Consider the following 20,556-nt stretch of genomic DNA (forward strand, 5'->3'; position numbering starts at 1 on the left):
CAACTTTCTTTGACATAACAGGTCATGTCTTTCATTAACCAATCAAAATGATGTGTCGTAATGATGAAATTTTCCGATTATTGACGATGATATTTTAGCGCAATGCGGAAGTGAATTACCGCAATGTTAAAATGCGATCTGTAGCACTGATTGCAACGAAAAAACGATGATTTTTTCCCTAAAAACTGGCGATTCGCAATTTCCGAAATATAAACGACGGTTAATAGTAACCGTGGGTAAACTGAGTGTGGAGGAAGAATTTAAACACCTTTCTCGGTCGCCAACATGTCTCATCGTTCAAACCCTAGGCCTTTCATGATAGTCTCAAAGTAAACCATGCCCGATAACCAGGTACACGTCTTGACGATCACATTTGTGGCTTTTCGAAGGCTACTACTCAAAGAAATATGAATTACTCCAGAATTGCAACATCGATGTTCATCCTGAGTAAATGACAGAATAGAAACGATGCGAATCACGTTGTGTACGTTCGTCATGCACTCTGAACTTGAAATTAATGCGAGTTTTCTCATAAAACTAAAAGCATGAACCAAACTAACATGCCAATCACGATTATTATGAAATGAAACACACCTTTTACACGCATATTTTAAAGAATATCGTCGACGCCCAGTAAAAACACTCTGGGCTTATAATCGTGAATGCCCTCAACTCGATAAATACCAAGTAAAAACATAGGGATGGGCTTCATACTCGAGAGGGGCTTGCGATCAGGGAAGTACGGTACTTTAACACAATTGGGCTTTCATTCTCAGAATACTGTGGTTCAAACGCATAAGGCTCTAACCCAAGTTTTAAAAAGCACATTGTGCATATAAAAGTTGAGTTTATACTAATAGTACACAATGCTTGGCAACATGAACGGCTATGTACAATGGCGTATACGAATGCGATCAGATACTAAAACGTCACAGCTTTGAAAAGTACCCGGATGTTAAATATGTTCGTTCGTTAATTATTCCCCTCCATTAAAGACCTCCATGGCAAGCACTTCAAATGCCTATCCAAGCTACAGTTATAATTAAAACAAAATTAAACCACTGCAATATTATTTCGAATACAGTTTAGAATATACACAACTATAAATTAAGGCCGCATTTAGGTTCGCTTTAAGACTGTCAGAAGATGAAAAGAAGGCGTGTGTCAATATACACACAGAAGACACCAAAATGACATTTGTCATCAACTTACCTGAACCGGGATTCTATAATTTCGAACTGTACGGCGAAGTAAAAGGGAAACACTCACTGCCCTATTTGGGATGTTGGTTACTCGACAGCATCAAGTAGACCACATGTTGTTTTATATGTTATAAAACACACTGACGAAGACGTAATTATTCTACTATTGAATAACGTTACATAACTACTTATATTATACACTGAACACGTGAATATACTTTAGTATTTTAGAATCTTTAGTTTGTCGAAAGCATTTTAACGTCAATAGTGGTAGTTGGGCTATCGAAAAATGCTCAGTAAGTTTTGTATTGTAACATATGTTTAAGCAGCACTCAACGCACGTGATTAGCGTGTGGAGATTGGATTATAAATAGTCAGGAAATGCAAAGAACCACTTTTAGTGACGAGACACAAGGCAGCCACGGATAAATGGTAGAATTTATAAGTGTGTACATCTTTTTATCTGCGATGTTTTGAAGTATATTGAGTATGAAGATTGTATGATTAGTAATAGCATTTAATACAAGTTGGGTGATATGGTTGAGGTTAGTGAAAAATTTGCAGCAATGAATAATGACGTATTTGAAGATTATTATAACACCACCTCGCAGCTAGTGATTTTCCCATGCAGTGTACTAGTATATCAAAATGGAACGTCGTAACTGACAACAAATAGAGGTGCCACGCCTCACGTTGGTACATCACAGGACTCGATTGCGAGTATGGTACGCACTCATTTCTCTTGCTGTATTACTGCAGGGAGTCCAGGACCCCCCCAACGGGCTTGGTGTATAGTTTATTATATTACCGGTGTTATGATATGCGATTTCTACGTCAATCAATTTCTTAGAAGAGATTTTGTTTGTGTTCAGGCTTCAATGAGCCACTTTTTAGAAACTGGAGTCATTAAACAGCGTTCTCACGTTCTCTCTGCTCTTCACGATTTTTCTGTGACTGCAATGGCAGTAGTATGAAGACATTAATATCATATTTCATTCTATATCATTCAAATAAATACTTAGTTGTTTTCGTCTTAGAAACGTTCGATGCTTATGAACATTGCGGGTAATTTAGTGGATACTCGTTTGAATGAACTATGAATGTGAAACGATTATACTGTTGTATGCCACACATTGAAGGAAATAGTCCGATCGCCCACACCAAGAAACAAGAATACAGAATATCCCAAACTTATTCCTTTTGCATTTTCAGGAACAAATATGCTATAAAATTGGTAATGCCGACACTTGGAAATGTACAACTTTTCCATCTAGCAATAACTACAAAATTCTTCACAGAACTAAAGTAGACATGCTGAAAGCTAGAACACAGATCGTGTTGACTCTCTCTACGCGTTCAGGTTTCCGGCAAATTTCCGAAACGATATCCGACCAAGCCGAAGATACCATCCGATTTTCCGTTTTGGTATTTCTTTTCTAATCTTGCATTATCCAAATGTAATCAGAATGTCCGCACACTTTCTACTTGTAACGGTGTAAAATGACTTAGCACTAAAAATGAGGACGTTATTTCGGTTCGTATTTGTAAGTAGCTTGGTTCGAAAATAAATATCTCAGTGCTGTCCGTCGTACAAGAAAGAGAAAAGACCTCCATATCTGATTACTAAAGTTCAGTTGACGTACCCAGCAATAATGAATTTCCTATTTCGTATATTAATCAGTAACTGTCAATCATTGAAAGACCTATGTGTAAGTTTCATATCCACATATATATAAGAATACATATTCGGCTATTTCCAAAATTGAATTTAATGCCGTTATCAGTAAAATCATCAGCGATTTCGTTTAATTAGTGTTTTAGTCGCATTTACTATCGATGATGATCATCACATCCCTGCTGACGCTGAACTTTCCAAAACATTTTGTTTTCTTGTGTGACTGGCGTTAGACGACGGCGTCACGTTTTAGCCACTTTGGCAACGGTGGTTTAATTTTTAGCCACTTTTGGCAGGTAACTGCGGTTTACTTTTTGCCACGTTGGTTTGTTTAAAATACCTTTTTAAATAAACTGATTTCATTTTTCTATCCTTATATTTCATTTTCATCAATTAGTCAAACGATTTATTATTCAATACACAACAACAATATTTTATTTAATGAGCTTTAGTGAAGGTAGAGGCTCTGGTTCCTTGTTATCTGTGATCTTAGTTTTACGACTGCAGGTGTACACGCCTAACAGGTGAATTTAATAACCCGTTATCGCCAACAAAATACCATGTTTTCAACCAGTAACGGTTTTATGCACGGTACAAAATTGTTTTTATCGAGATAGCGTATATAATAAACACTGCCGCTAAGGGCGCACTCAGACCAACATATACATATTTTCAAAAAAGGAATAAGGCTATCTGCTTAAAACATAAATTGGACGAGTCCCCCGCCATGTCTAGTACAATCAGTTTTTAAAGTTTTTTTTACTAACATGTATACGTCCTGTCATCTACAACTGTACTTAGTTCTAACTGACAGTTTTGTTATATCAGTGAACAGCGGAAATATGTCGAAACATCGTAATATTATTGTTTGAACACTTCACAGAAATATCTTTGAAAAATGCAGCTCTCTATGAGGATGCCAGACCTATTTGAAAACACAATATTAAATTAAAAAAAAAGAATAATTAAATTAAAAAAACACACAATATAAACACACACATTTTGATGGAGAAAACATCAGTCTCTCTATTGAAACTGAAATCAAGGTCATTATGATTAGCCCTAAATCCGTATGACAGTGTTTCTTCGGTTCACTATATACCTAATAAACAAATACATGTGCCTAAAATCGTTTTAAAAAAATAATTAATAAACCAACAATAAATTCATATATGTAACACCTCTAAACAAAATCCCAGGAATATTGGCATTATTAACGCGCCAAGCACGACATGGAACCATTTTGACCGAGCAACAATGAACAAGGATCAAAAAACATCCAGAAATAGTACCCAAACCCGCATAGTGGTCGACCCAACACAAATATCAAAGTGTAATTCACACAGTAAGTGTCTTTTATAACTATGTTGATGCTACATAGATATTTCAATACAATCAGTGACCATGATTTTTTTTTCAATAGGGACATCTGTGTCAATAACGAAACGGAAGTATATAAACTGATCCCAACTATAGAAGATCAAATGCACAATATGAGAGACCTATTTTTAGAGAAATCATTGAGATATTTATTAAATTATATACTGAAACAATCACAATGGGGATTGTTATATAATATTGGCATGATCTGGTTCTGATTTTGCTCGTTTTGATGTGATACTAGCCAGGAATCGGAGAAAATATGCACTTTTGAATGAAATAAAACATTGGGAATTAAAATGTGAATTATACACTGTAACCATGTTAATACGGATTAACTTGGGTGTGTCAAAATAACGGCGAACGTTGACCCACATATAACGGATCATATAGCTATTAATACATCGTGAATATTATAATTTGTAATACTGTGATCGTTTCAATATTTTTTACGACAATCTATCACTGTATTTATGTCGTGGTAATTGCAATATTAACAACAGTATAACAATGTAAATTCATTATCACATTTTGTATTGTCTAAACTTATATATTAAGCCAAATATTAAGGCTAGTCGACACGCCATCAACTAAACTATAATGATGACAGTTACCCGCCACAGTTCGTATTATCGATATCATTAAATATTTCAATTGAAACAGTACTGATGTCTCATAATTTTGGCAACGACAGACGCGATATTGAACCACTGAGTCAACTATATAGAGATGTATACAAAGTTGTCATGAGGACCAATGTGAACTTGTAATTTAAATGGATATGCACATTTTCCACAATATCTCGTATGTGGGAACCCTTATAATATTATTATGAGTAAAATTGCCTTTCGCGTTTCGCTGTGTGATAAATGCTCGCAATGATTTGAGTGTTGCCCAGGTTAAACTTGGATATTTAAGACTCTCATATATCAGATTGCCGGGTACCACATAGTAAGATAGGTAGATATTTAAATAAATGCATGACCCGTTAAACCATTTGTATACGCAACACCAACAACATTTCTGAAAAATCCGTTATACAAAAAAGGAATCAACTGAATTTGTTTGAATTATAATATTGAGAATGGAAAATTGTTTTTATACCAAATGAAAAAATAATGCAAATATTCTTCCACATGTAGCGGATTTTAGTGCTATTATCAGTACGCCATGTAAAGTACTATGTATTTGAATTCAACACATTTCACATCAATTTATGAGTTTATTTATTGCCTTGAATTACTCATTACAACCGGGAACAATTTGTATTCTTGTCTCCTATATTGTGAACAACCAGTCGTCGCGTGTGTAAAGTTTAGTCAATGATTTTTTCAATTTACCCTATGATGTCATACCTGTTTTGAATGAGTCCTATAGCAACAACATACCGTTTGTGTTCAACAGCACGGTGCTACAGAAAATATTTATAAAGCCTTCAACGGTTCTATTATTCTATATATTTGAATGTAAAAGTACAAAGTATAAATAACCCTGCTCGTCGTTGATCTCTTGATTTGGTTTACATATAGAATTGTATTAAATACAGTGTAACCAGTGTGACAGTGTAGCCTATTTTATCATTTTCGTGACCCTATGGGTAGCGGGTCGCCTACTTTAACGATGTAATACTAGGAAATTGGCGAGATTTTAATGTTTATTTCATTAAATGTTGGCTCATGTTAGCAACATGTTGTATCTCTTCACTAAATCACCTATTTAATAAATAGTTCTACACGATTCAACGGGCATTGTCAGAAAAAATAACCAGAAAACCATAGAAAAAAACAAATGATCACTTTTTCACCAAAACCTGTCCACAATTAAAGGTTGGCTTACCGTAAGGATAATAAAGACGTACCAATCACAAGTATTATGGGAGGATTAAGGTGCGGTGTGTCCCGGATGAGTCTAACTTAAGCAAATCCAAATTTTATGGTGTCTGACGAATATTTACAAAACACAATTTTGAAGAAAAAATAGCATCCTGGGGGAGGCAGGGGGGGGGGTAAAATGTTCACAACAGCTGTAAAGAACATAATAAACAGCCACCATGATGACGTCAATGGAAGCGTTGTGTGTCAGATAATCTGAAATTGTTTCAGCGCTTTGTTAATTGATAACAAAAAAACGAACGAATTCTTAAATATATATACTGAAATACAAATTATATACTAAATATAATACTTGACTTGATGACAAACCTTAAAAATTGTCTTTGTTGATACACGAGTAATAAAAAGGCAAGTTTACTGTATAAACCAATATCGAATTAACCCTTCCATGCAATGTTCACTAACTGAACCGACGGCAGCCACTAAAAATGTATGTCCATCGTATAGAATATAATTACACATTTCTGTATTGTTATATGTTAGTAATTTTAAAATGCAATCTGCAAGCTAAGAATAAAACTTGAATGTTGCATCAGTGATTATAGAGTAAGTTCGCACATACGACTTAATTAAGCATATGTTTGCTCAGCTACTCTCAGAATGGTGCCACAAGATGAGAGGGGGATTTTGTCGAACGGATGACACAAGTAGTCATTTGTGTAACATACACAAAACCCGAAAATAAAAAGGAATACACATTATTCAATGAATTAGTGAACTGAAACTATAAAGGAAAATGCAAAATAAAATGGTCATGTCAAATTCAATATAACAATGAAATCATATGTTAATCCACATGTATTGGATGGCAGTGCTATTATTACACAGGAGATTAGTTTCCATGGTATGTATCATACTAATATATAACCAGTTTGTTGTTTACATTCAGTTGACTAATTTACTTAAAACGGTATATTACTTTGTTTTCTATAATGTAAAATTCATAGTTGTTGCTAAAAACATACTTCATACGCAATACTTATATTTACGTTGTTCTTTCTTTTTTAGTTGCTATACTATTTTATTATATGTGAAATTTGTATTTGTCTGTAGTGATTATATTAGGTTTCATTTATTATACATTCAAATTAAACAATAATAATAATGAATTACATGCAAGACGGTTAGTAGAATTTTAATATTTGTATATACTAGTACCCTTCCCATAAATCGCGCCCGCTTGTGAGGAATGGAGGGAGTTCAAAACGTCACTATCGTTGCAGATTATGTATTTAAAGCTTTATCTAAATAACGAACGACTATACATCCAAACATTAGTTTTGACCTATATACGTCATTTTGACGTCATAGAAGTGCTTAAAAACAAGGATATATGTTAATTCACTTGGAGATGATTACAATGCTATTATTGCATAGTGAATGGTATGCATCTTTTTAATGGGTTGAATATATTTCATGACATTCTATAACTGGATCTGTTGCATTTTATTGCATTATAAAAGTACATTTGTTCAATGCAACACTGTAGCATTAAATCAACATTTGTGCAATAACTGAATAGTTCAATTTCTCATGTTGCAGCACCTGTTCATTTTGAGTCACATTATCCCGCAACAGTACGCCATCTTGGAACACGTGTATTCTGCGTATTGCATTAATGGGAATTATTAAGTTTGTTATATTAATTTCCTTTAACTTTATCAGGCATTCCGTATTGAGACCCGTATTTTCCAGTAAGCGAGCAAACATTTCTTTTTGATTTATCATGTCATTGCAGGTAATTTCAAAATAAATGGCGCCGATGCGAATCACAAATCGGTCGTGGAACGTCGGTCGTGTACATCGTAATTTACGCCATTACTTATTTTGCAAACAGAAATCTGAGCTTAAACAGCATACGTGACATGCTTTAATAGTATATTGTATTTGTAGCAGATTTTATAAATAACAAATGCCCGCCTTTTGGTAAGAATTTCGTACAGAAATAGATCGTTAACACATTTGTATACTTACGTTTATAGTGACACTAGCGCGATGTGAATAGTTATGATTAATTATTAACACCCTGAATTTACTTCTAATACTAGTAATACGTTTATCAATTTGAATCCAAAACGTTTTGCACATGGTATTTTACTTTCGTCAATGCAATTCCCTCCATAATATACTACAATTTGCAAAGGTAAACAAAACAATATTTATACCACTTTTATTTCACTTCCAGATTGACTTGTTCAGATCAAGAATTTGCAGGAGGAAAACATAAATGTTATCATAATCCTCAGCAATGAGGATCATGAAAAGGCAACGCACGCAATGGATGTAAAATCTACAAATACAAAAACACCACGCGGTCAGATCGACGACAAAATGACAAAAAGGACATCAAATTATGTTGAATATTTTTTTTTTCTTCACTTCACATTTTGTTCATTCATCATCATTCAAATATATTTTCACTGTAGACCCCTGCATTCTTCTGTTCCATGTCTGATTCATTTGAGACACTGTCATCCATATCGTTCGCATTTCTTATGGATCGTCTACGTTTAAACGCATTGACTTGTACACATTCCGCCATTACGAGTAATATAACCAGCAAAACCACAAATGCGTTCTTGTTCATTGTAGATACTAGAAATACGAAACGACCATTTGTTGATTATGACGATGAAATATGTTAGCAAAGGGCATGGTTTCTAAATAACATACCCGACAGCGGTCATATTGCGAAGTTTAATTGTAATGCGCGTAGTGATTATAAAAGAAGGTATGTATGCCAGCGAATCAGGCATACTTCTCTTCTTGGTACAATAGTAGAATAATTGGCCAGTAACTGCAGTAAAACGATGTTAAATAAAAAACACTTCTCTATTTTGTACACAATTCTAAGAATTTGTCTAATATTTGTGAATTTTTCAGATGTATAGTACTCACCGTTTTTACGTCTGATGTAGAGCTGTTCAGAGGTTTCGATGTGTATGATATTGTTTAACGTCGACTGCGTGACAAATTCTCCAGTGGATTTGAGTAGTACACGGTTTAAATTTGCATATCTGTGTCTGTCATACATTCCATTGGTTGCTACCACTGCCACACGATGAGAAGAGGGAGGGAATCCTCATGATTGGTTTACACATGCGTATAACGTTAATATTTCAAACAAAACAGTGGAATAGGTTGATCTATATATATATAGCGGATTACTTTGTTATTATTGCATGGGTGATTTGTTGCTGTATATATGAATCAAGATCATTCACATAACCTTGGTGTCAAATACACATCATAATTCATCACTGTATCTATTGCACGATGTGTTACAGAGGAAAATTGTAGCGGGCATTAATGTGACTGGTCACATGTTTTATGGACTACTTTTTCAATTCATCCTATGACGTCGTAACTGCATATTATATCTTAGCTGTGTAAGCCATCTTTTGCCAGTAGTACGCCATCTCTGGCCAGTAGCTCTGTACTTCGTTCGAAATTCAACAATGCCCTCATTGAGTATATTCCTCGCTATAGTGTTATTTTGATTTCACAAGAAGTGTTGTTAATTAAAAAGAAATAGAAATTTGTCAGTTGCAAAGTAGGTATAACCAAAAACATATGTAAACAATACTTCTCGATGATACACGCGTCAGCGTCATAGACGTGTTTTGGATAATTGTTCTAAAATCACTAAAGGAAATACAAAAACTAGGCCAGTAGTGTAACAAAATTTGCCACAATGTTGGAAGCAGCGTGTAACTATAGTAAATGGCGACAGTATATTTGAAAAAAAAATTGGTCATTGGTTTTCAGATTTGGTCTGGTAAATGAAAGGTTGGAAAGAAACAAATAGTTGCTCTAAAAGGAGCCCGATAACTTTTATCGCGATAATCATCAAAAACACAACACTGTGATATCTTAGACCAGAGGGGACATTCAATTTATATGTGCGGTAAAACAGTTCCAAAAGCCCCGCTCGACGTCAAATATACAGACAAACTTATGTGCACTTATCGAAGTCAGGATGTTGACCGATAGTTTCACATAACACCGACCAGGTGTTTTACACTCACACAATATGGTAACATTCTAATGACGACGAGACCATTCAATCAGCCCCATTGTGTCAAAGGAAACGTTTGTTCAAAAATTAATTTATTCACTCTACAAATCTCTCACATTTATTCACGTGCAAATAATTTTGATTTATAATCGTCACGATAAGAGGTCATTGCGCGAAATGCTGTCTTTTTCAAAACATTAGTGCATTAAAATTAAATTGAAGGCAAATGCAATTGTGGGTGTAGGGGAGCTCAAAGTAAACGACATATCCCAACTAATATTTGAGCGGAGATTTGACAAAGCCTCGCATCATACAACACATTGTTTCTTTGGTACCCACAGACATCGATGGGTCGGGCACAGAACAGAGGATTTCCTTCACTCACTCACTTTCTTCCATAAAATACACGAATACGAAATAAATTCAAACGAACATTCAAACATAAATGGTACACGACAATCAACACACCATAATTAAATATCAGTCGGCCAGGCATAAATGTATTTAATGCCTCGCTATTCAGACGACAAAACTTAGCTTCTTGGGAGACAACTTCCGGGTGCCAGAATAATACACTTCCCCAGAACCGGAGACATTTCTATGCTAAAAACAACTTAATAAAATTCATTTTAAAAGTGCATTTTCAAACATCATCTTTTCACTGAAACTCCAAGTATCTACGTTGTTTTGGTGTTATTTATGTTACTTCGGTTGTATGTACCTGCGATTTTTTGAAAATTATTTTCATCACAAGCTATATAAACGATCGCTGCATATATACAGATAACACAGGCTGCAACTAGTCATGCATGGAATAAAATTAAAATATATGGGCAGTGGTATCTCTGGCTGCACCTGGGCTTCTGTGTAAGTACATCTTGACTGAAATTGTTTCTAAGATCAGATGATAGTTAATTTGTTTTAGAATTCTTACACACTTGTTCGTTTATTATGAAAAAATAATAATATTGGAGTCATCTTTTAACAAATATGACTCAGTTTTTCACTTGACAGTTCATCTACATCTAAAATATGACCATAATCTTGGAAGAAACAAATTTAGGGGTTGGAACGAATTATACTTCCTGAGTGAGCCAGTTTGCAGCACAACAGTTTCCAGTTGACGCAAATGGAAATAGTGCGACACACGAGCAGTTGACAATTAGTGCCAAACCAGTGAAAGCTTCTGACGAATTGACCTCGATAAAAAGTACAATTATTACATACACCCTCCGAGGCACAGATGGTAAAATATTGGAGACTTTCCGCCTGGTGTTGTCAGTCATTTTTGGGGTCCATCCCCACAATTTATCTATTTATACTGGCCCGGAGCACATTATCTCATCCAGAATGCCCGTCCAGCTGTCCAAGTGTCGGCATTTCCAATTTTATACCATATATATTTTTTAATTTGCTTAGGTAAAAAATTCTTGTTTGTGGTGTAGGCGATCAGACTATTTCCTTCAATTTTCAGGGTGTGCCATGTGTCACGCATGGAAGAGCCAAGCAGTCTGACATGCGACTCGCAAGTCACTAAAGTACACGGCCGAATAGAAACACTATGGTCGCAACCACACAAAACACAATTTCACCTACACTGCGCAGGAATTTTCTATAAACCTTATCAAACCGTCAGATCTGCCAGATTCTTACCACTCGTGTGCGTGAATATACGGGGAAAGGGGAGCAATAAAACACGTCAGACATCAATATATATTTAAATAATTATTATTAAATAAATAAGAATTGAGTTTCACTTGGCAGCAACTAATAAATGATAAATTACAAACAACACAATGAAATAATGTACTTCCATATATATGGCTTTCAAATTAATGCACAAAAAGTCCACAATAATATAATTTAACCAACCTAGTAACTTCTTGTGTGCACTCACAGTTCCCGACCTTCACAGCGCTGGACCATCTGTGTTTACGTAAATCTTTTGACTTCTACACACAGCACGACGAAGTTGTCCTTTTTGTTGCAGATGACAAGGTAACAGTTCCGACTCAATGTCCGACTTCACGGAACACGCTTTTCTGCTGAATTGACATCTTCTGGTGTAGCACTTGTGTAGAGTCATAGAATACCCGTTTCCACAGCACGGAGCAGGACCACTCTACATCCAAGGGAGGTAGACAACCCACAGGAACAGTTTATAAAGCATTGTTCAAATAAACTCAGAAAATGAAACCAAAGCACTGGACCCTGCCTCACTTGTGCAAAACCAAAATGAAACGGGAAAAAGGAAGTACATGGCTAAGGTGTGACTGCCTTTTATAACCTCTATACACCAGGTTTACATAACCACATAGTTAAATCCAGCCAATCATGGTTTGCCACCAGCCACACTTCGGATAATGGTGCATCCATTTTAAAGACACCTAAAGATTGACCTCGTGACACCATGCAACAGTATAAATCGTCGATAATCGTTTTATATATTAAGACGAGTATGCATTAAACTACCCACAATGTTCATAATAATATCTTCGTAATAGTTCTATCGCAGTTACGGAAAAAACCTAAAGAGCAGAACGCAGAACGCTGTTTAATGACTCCAGTTCGTAGGAACAAAATCTATACTAAGAAATTGATTGACATAAATATCGCATATCAAGGCACGGGGAACCCAGGGAATATAATAAACTGTACACCAAGCCTCTGTGTGTGTGTGGGGGGGGGGGAGGGATCCTGGACTCCCGCAGTGATACAGCAAGAGAAATACGTACAAGGTTGTCGTTGGTTTTGCCGGCCTCAATCATAAAAAAAAAATTCGTTAAACAATAATATGAGCCATCCTTCATCATCGGGCCATTTTCTGGTACGGACGCAGCACATTCAACACAAGATTTCTTCTGTAAACAATCCCTCCTCCTCTGATGAACCAACTTTAGGCGTGGCGCCTCCATTAGTTGGCAGTTACGACGTACTATTTGCTATATGCTGCATGGGAAAATCATTAGCTGCGAGGCGCTGTTATTAATAATTATGTTTCTAGAAAATATTCTTCAAATACGTTATTGTTCATTGCTGCAAATGTTTCACCAACCTCGCCGATATCACTCATTACATTAGACTTGTATTAAATGCTATTATAATTCATACAATCTTAATACTGAATATACTTAACAAAATCGCATATAAAAATATATACCGATCTAAGAAAGCTACCATCCATTCTTGGCTGCCTTGCTTCCCATCAGTAAAAGGGTACAATATAAAACAACACTGAGCAACTGCTATTTACTATTACAACTTTTAAAGCTTTACATTTCCTGACTACATCTAATCCAATCCCCACACACTAATCTCATGCGTTGAGTGTTGCTTAACAAATATTGATGGGGGTGGTGGATTGACGAACATTTCAACGACTGAGGGCAGTATTGCATTAGCTAACTAAATACGTAACAGATGTAAAATTTCGTGTTAAAATATTTTTCAGGTGTGATCCTGATAGAAGTAAACACGGAAACAATAATGGAATACAAAACTGAGTACGAAGAAAGCCTATGTCGATACAACACTCAAATTTATCCGTGATTGGATTATTCACTAGTGTGATGGTGCTGTTTCGGGTTCTATGTTGAACCCTTCATCAGTCGGAACAGTACTTGACCGAATCGTTCGATTAAATTAGCTTTCAGAATGTTCGACGTTATTACTTTCATTATACAATTTAGTTAAAATGGAAAGTAATTCTTCGTCGTTTGGTGTGTCATTTTTCATGAGTTTGAAGACTAGAACGTAGTACGTAGACTAGAACTTGTGAGTTTATCTTTCAAGTTAATATTTCTACGAAATGCAATAAGGGGGGGATTTGGAAAAATGTTACACAGTAACAAATCATTCCGAATTAAATCCCAGTTTTTTAATAGGGCTCTTTTGAGCCTGTACCCTTGTATATATGGGTTGAACGTAGTTGTGAATATTGTTTGCCCTTCATTATAGGGCATTGATTCTCGTAAATGTGAGATACGATTGTCATGTTCATTAATTGAAGAGTATCTTTCGATATCGTTATTTGTGTAATCTCTTTCACGCAATTTTTCAATAAATAAATTACGTTTATGTAAGAAATCGTTTGCATTATTACATGTACGAGCATATCGAATAGTTTCGCCTTTAATAAAACCTTTGAATACTGATGTAGGGTGACAGGAATTACGTTTCAAATATTGAAACGCTTCCGTTGTCTTGGTGTGCGTTTTCACGTCTAGTATATTCAGATCAAGGAAGCGTTGTCCTTTATATAGGTCAAGGTCAAGGTACGTGACTTGTGTCAATACAATACAAAACTTACTGAGCATTTTTGGATAGCTCAACTCATAGTTTATCTACCACTATTAGCGTTAAAATGCTTTCGACAAACTAACAATTCTAAAATATTAAAGTACATTCAAGTGTTCAGTGTATAATATAAGTAGTTATATAACATTATTCAATAGCATGATAACTACGTCTTCGTCAGTGTGTTTTATAACATATAAAACAACATATGGTCTACTTGATGCTGTCGAGTAACCAACATCCCAAATAGGGCAGTGAGTGTTTCCCTTTCACTTCGCCGTACAGTTCGAACTTATAGAATCCAGATTCAGGTAAGTTGACGACAAATGTCAGTTTGGTGTCCTCTGTGCAAATATTGACGCACGCCTCCTTTTCATCTTCTGACAGTCTTATGTCATTTCTAATCAGGTACCACGTGGTCTGTATTGGTTCGTTAGACTGTATTGTCAACTCGCATCTCCCGCCGACTGCTGGAATAATTGCAGACCTATGTTCTGTTAAGCGTAGACCTAGCTCAAGAAAGTGCTCAGCCGCTCCCCATGTCCCATTGGCTTGTGGATAAAGTGCGCCAGTCCATGGAGCCATACAATGAAATAGCCACATTCCAGCATGTGCATATGACCCACTTTGGTTTCGACTTTTTACAAATACATTGAGCTTGTAGTAGCCACGTTCTGGAAGTCTAGCATTAAAAGTGACCTCAGTGCCATCAATGGATTCGTCAGCACAAATATACGTTTCATTATTCGGGACCTTCGAACCATTCTTCTCTAAGTCGAAAATAAGCAGACTATCTATGTTTTTTTTAATTTTGAGCTGGCATGTACCATTTTCAGCTAGAACGGTGGACGAGCCTTTAGCCTGGAGGCCGTGCTTGTAAAATATTTCACCAGGACCCCAAAGACCTTTCTCATCTGGATATTTCTCATCAGTGTCAGCTGGACAGGAATTCTGGATAAGATAATGTGCGCCGTGCCAGTATCTATCACTGCCATCCTTCAACTTTGCCATGACGGTAAAACGATATTCACCTGAGTGTGGAAGAACCAAGTGAAATACAGCTTTAGAGCCATTTTTCTCCCCATAAATATAACCATGCAATTTTTCAGATTGGCTGCCATCAAAATACACAATTTCCGACAGTAGGTTTGTCTGATAATCAGGAAGCATGACTTCCAGTTCTGTTTTCCCACTGTCGGTTTTAATAATTGGCTCCGTTGTTGGTGGACCTCTGAACCCTTGAGAAATAAACTGTGCGGATGGACCCCAAACATTATTTGCAACACCAGGTGGAAAGATCTCTTTTTTTTTACCATCTTTGCCTCGGAGGGTGTATGTGATGACTTCAGTTGATATCGAGGTCAATTCGTCAGAAGCTTGCACTGGCCCAGCACTAATTCTCAACACAAAATCACCAGCAGAGGGCAGGCGCACTTTACATGCTATAATATTGTCGGTAACAAACATCATTATATGATCGGAATGAGACGAACCTATTCTTGGATTGACACCTAGATCATTCAATGCATTTAAATTGGCCCAGAAATCCAGGTCGTGCTTACACCTTATTTCTATTTGAACTTCATTTGTGTCAGTCTCAATTAAACCTTGCTCATGACTGACAGTTTCCATTTGAAATGTATAGTAGCTGCAATCTTTACTTGGTTCGTTTGACCATTTATTGATGTCGGTAATTGGATTTTGCAGTAATTGCTCGTATGGTGCACTATTTCCATTTGCGTCAACTGGAAAGTGGAGTGCTGCAAACATTTCTGGCTCACTCAGAAAGTATAATTCGTTCCAACATCTTGTAAATTTGCTTCTTCCAAGATTGTGGTCATATCCTAGATGTAGATGAATTCATAAATTGAGCATGTCACTAATTTGTGATCACAACTGATAATTCAAAATCATTAACGATCAAGTGAACCTCTGTACCATATTTGTTGAAAGAACACTCTAATATGTTTCTTTGTTATACTAAACCAACGAATGTGTAATTATAAAAACAAATTAGCTATCAACTGATCTTAACAAAAAATGTCAGTCAAGATGTACATACCCACATATCCAGAAGCCCAGGTGCAGTCACAGAGGTACCACTGCCCATCTATTTTAATTTTATTCCATGCATGATCAGTTTCAATCTTGCCATTGTTTATAGGGAACGTATCTCCAGGCTGGTAGTCGCCGCCTTTAGATGCCCCAGACATATTCACACACTCCAATTGTGCAATACTGGAACACAGTAATATTATTATTTTTTTAAATAACGAGTTGTATTTATATTAAAGCGCGAACATACAAGGTTTCTGAAGAATACAAATATTAGTGTTATAATGTTGACATGGAGTAATACAACTCATACTCATGCATCTCAGCACTGTGTTTAACTTGGATGGCGGTCTTGTTGATATAATAGGTCATAACATATCACATACTCATTGTAACTCACCCACATAAATAGTTGAATAGTTCACTATATCCAGCGCAGACCGATTTGCCATGTTTTAACACGCCCTCCGGAGATGAATCTGATTTTGAAATATCGCCATAGTAATTTTCTACATCATAATCGACATTTTCTGCCTCCCACCTGAATAGTGCTCGATATTTCTCCAAATCCGATTGGGCTATTTTGGTCAGATAGGAAACGAGCTCTGTTGGCGAGTTTTTCAACTCTACGGGTGCCTATGGGATGAGAGTGAATAAGAGTTTCTAAGTATTCTATTCAATATTGAGAGAACTGGATGGCATCGACAATTAGATGGAGAGACATACATTTATTGACATACATTTTTGTGGTCTAACTGAATATCAGGTAAGGCGTTTCCATGGGAGTTCCCTTCATGTTTGCATGCATCTAAAATTTCCGTATTCGATATTGTAGAACAAATGATGAGCTACTTGATAGTAAAAATATATCGTATAATATATTTTGTACCACACAGGGTGACAACGAAATATTTATATCTTGATTTGCTGGTCTATATGCTTGTAAAGAAAGAAAAATAGATTTACTTTGTATACAATAGCCTTTCGTCGTTTACCTGCCCGCAACAATTAGGCCTAGACATAGCTGCAAAGTGATATTAACAAGTTATGCATGCACAGTCCCCGTTAGTTGTCAAATTTTCCGATATATAATTTTGTTCATAGTACTATAGTTGGAACGTAAACATGTCAAAAGTATGGATCCAGAAGATCATACGTGATTATGATATGTTTTAACATTAAAATGATTGACATCTTGTATTTGATTGTCAAACGAGTACTTGTCTATTTTGCTTCTGTGAGAGTATTTTTTTTAATGTGTTTGAGTGTAATCATAGGCGTTCTTTATAGTAAGCTCGTGAAAATGTCCGTATTGTTGTCTTTGTTCATTTGGTAGCTGACATGCGGACGCCGAAATTGACTTATAGGTGACTGGTCTATAGGGCGCCATGATCGCTATCTGCTAGTTTTTAAAAGAGAGACAAACATGGATAGCATGATTTACCCCGATACAAGTAGTTTTCATCGATTATTAGGACTGTTGTTAAATGACTTATATTATGTTATATAATAACCCAATATTATCACATGGAATTGATAGAAGGCATTAAAAACAAATACTGATACTTCATGAATAATAATATACTACTTACTGCAAAACAATGTTATCTATGTGGGGTGCGTGGTGAAGGTCGTTTAGTAAGGTAAGCCTGCTGATGAATCACTTTGGCGAGTAAACCACGACTTGTTAAATTATGCAAGTTATAAATATTTTTTAAAACTCGAGAAACAAAGTGTCGGGTCCGCATTTAGAAAAAAATATAAAAAGAACTAACAGATGTTGGTAAAAAAGGAAATAAAAATTCTAATAGTCTGCCATTACAAGCGTGGCTGAAGGTGTGCTCACGTACGCCTGTGCTCCCGCTACACATCTATTTTTTTGAAAGAAGACATAAAATCACACCTGTTGTGCGTGTTTATCGATCTCTATCATTCTTGCATAGTTTGGTATGAGTTTTTTCTTCTTTTCCCAGAAGATGTCTTCCATAGTAAGTGTAGTCGGTCTGTTTGTAAACTCACCGGTCCTTTCCTCAGTGACCGGTCGCACCTTGCTCTTCTTTACCACAGTGGATTTTGAGCTTGAGCACCCCATTTTTTAGATCAAGGTATAATTTCTGAAAAAGTAATAATTTCATACTGAGTGCGGGGAAAATGTATTAGAAACACCACAAAAAAGTTGGTTTATAGATATAAACTCAGTTTTGGCAATTGCAATCTAAGGTAATTGCACGAAAATTCTAGCTATAGTGTAAGACACTGTCAGATATATTTGTGAAAACATGCTTTCCATGGCGGTTATATCACGAAAACGTGCACATCCGTGAACATACGTATATTCACATAAATACAAAAAAGTTGTGAACATTTGTCAATTGCTCGAGCTCATTGATGATATTAAACAACAGTACTACATGACCAACAAGATAACGTTTTTAAGGCTTCTATTTCCTGTGAACATGTTGATTCAAAACCTGTACTCGGCTGAATGTTATCGATGAATGACGACAAGAGCTACTAATTTTAAAAGTGAGTATCATAGTAGAAATGTGCCTACCGTTGAACAGCGTCAATGTACGTTGTTATGCACACGATCGCGGCAATGTGGATAGTGTGTCAGAGTGCGTTACTCGCTATAGACAGTTTATATGTATGCGTGTGTTGCATTGCCAGGGGCGTGTTTCTATTGTCGATTAATTGTGACGTGTATTCATGCCAGGACGTGTTTTTATTTGCTTTGTTAAAGTCAAATTTTAAGAATTAGATACGTTGCGGTGTGAGCAAAATACTCGGCATGTGCATACCAACACTGTGGTGTAATTTCCTAACAACTTAGACTAATTTACCCATGGCTACAGATATTTATGATATATCAATTCAATACGGAGGTGATAGCTACGTAGAGACTACTAATATTTACCTTGCCAACAATCGCACTGGGCAGACGAGTACACGCTTGGTGTTAGGTACTTCCTTATACGACTACGGTACGGTACTTGGGTACACTAAGACACTGATTAATGACTACTGCGTGTGGGGTAATTAACAAGGATACAAACTTCTCAACCAGTCAACATAACGTTTACCCTGATCTGACCTATATTATTTACATGGCAACCGAATGTTTATTTTATACTTGTATTGCTGGGATTTGAATAATCGCAGACTTTGTCATTGTGAATCAAAGGTCGAACTGTATAGTCGCTTGTCATTTTAGTAAAAATATTTAATATCATTATACATCTGTCACCGTAACGCCATAAGTTACAGCTTGTCGTAATTTTGCGGTATTTTACGGGGTATTTTCATCATACTATATAAGGAAATTCGAATTCCAAATATCGAATGATTACGCGCGTACGCTTCCTCTAATAATTAAGACAAACATGACTGCCACCAGTTTGACGGGACTCCACACAAAGAAGTTCGCTGATTCAGTTCTAAACATTTTGGATTTCGGCATTCCCGTGATGTATCCTTGGAAGGAAAAGATGTATAATAATAAGGTTATTACGAGGATACCTCAAAGTATGCACGAAGACAGTACAGCAGCAGTATCGACCGACGAGCAGCGTACTGTCTGAGTTATAAACTCATAATCTCTGGACAGGAGAATGACGATGCTTCGAGCAAATTTTTGCCTGGCAGACTGACATTGTTATGGTATGTTGACTGTCGTGTACCCTCTATGTTTGATTGTGCGTTTGAATTTATTTCGTATTCGTGTATTTTATTGAAGAAAGTGAGTGAGTGAAGGAAATCCTCTGTTCTGTGCCCGGCCCGTCGATGTCTGTGGGTACCAAAGAAACAATGTGTTGTATGATGCGAGGTAGACTGTCGACAGTCCTCGGGCCTAATGCAATTGTGTTTCCTAGACATTCGAACGCAGAAGGCGTTTGATGGGAAATGCAAACCAAGGAACATTGGTCCCGAGAGACTGTCCCTTTCTGCAGGTTTCTAGTTGATATGAATAATTCATAGTTGACGCTGACGTCACGAAATAAATTATATTAACATAATGTATGCAAATTTATTCTGAAT

At 36.2% G+C, this 20,556-nt stretch overlaps 1 protein-coding gene and 1 long non-coding RNA gene across 2 annotated transcripts; both read right to left on the reverse strand.

Moving 5' to 3' along the window:
* Window positions 1–8,500: 8,500 nt before the first annotated feature.
* On the reverse strand, window positions 8,501–9,106 carry LOC102801406 (uncharacterized). The gene is made up of 2 exons (XR_438248.3): window positions 9,048–9,106; window positions 8,501–8,744 (listed from the first exon to the last, which is right to left on the reverse strand). It is a non-coding gene; the product is annotated as an uncharacterized LOC102801406 (long non-coding RNA).
* A 5,570-nt stretch (window positions 9,107–14,676) lies between these two features.
* On the reverse strand, window positions 14,677–19,138 carry LOC102809530 (kyphoscoliosis peptidase-like). Its single transcript, XM_006819598.3, has 5 exons — window positions 19,073–19,138; window positions 18,422–18,632; window positions 16,919–17,154; window positions 16,526–16,701; window positions 14,677–16,307 (listed from the first exon to the last, which is right to left on the reverse strand). Exons 2-5 carry the CDS (start codon window positions 18,608–18,610, stop codon window positions 14,677–14,679), a joined length of 2,232 nt encoding a protein of 743 aa, XP_006819661.2. The 5' UTR covers window positions 18,611–18,632; window positions 19,073–19,138.
* Window positions 19,139–20,556: the final 1,418 nt, after the last annotated feature.

Source organism: Saccoglossus kowalevskii, chromosome 12, assembly GCF_978046115.1.
Source record: "Saccoglossus kowalevskii chromosome 12, keSacKowa6.1, whole genome shotgun sequence".
Classification (NCBI taxonomy): Eukaryota; Metazoa; Hemichordata; class Enteropneusta; family Harrimaniidae; genus Saccoglossus; species Saccoglossus kowalevskii.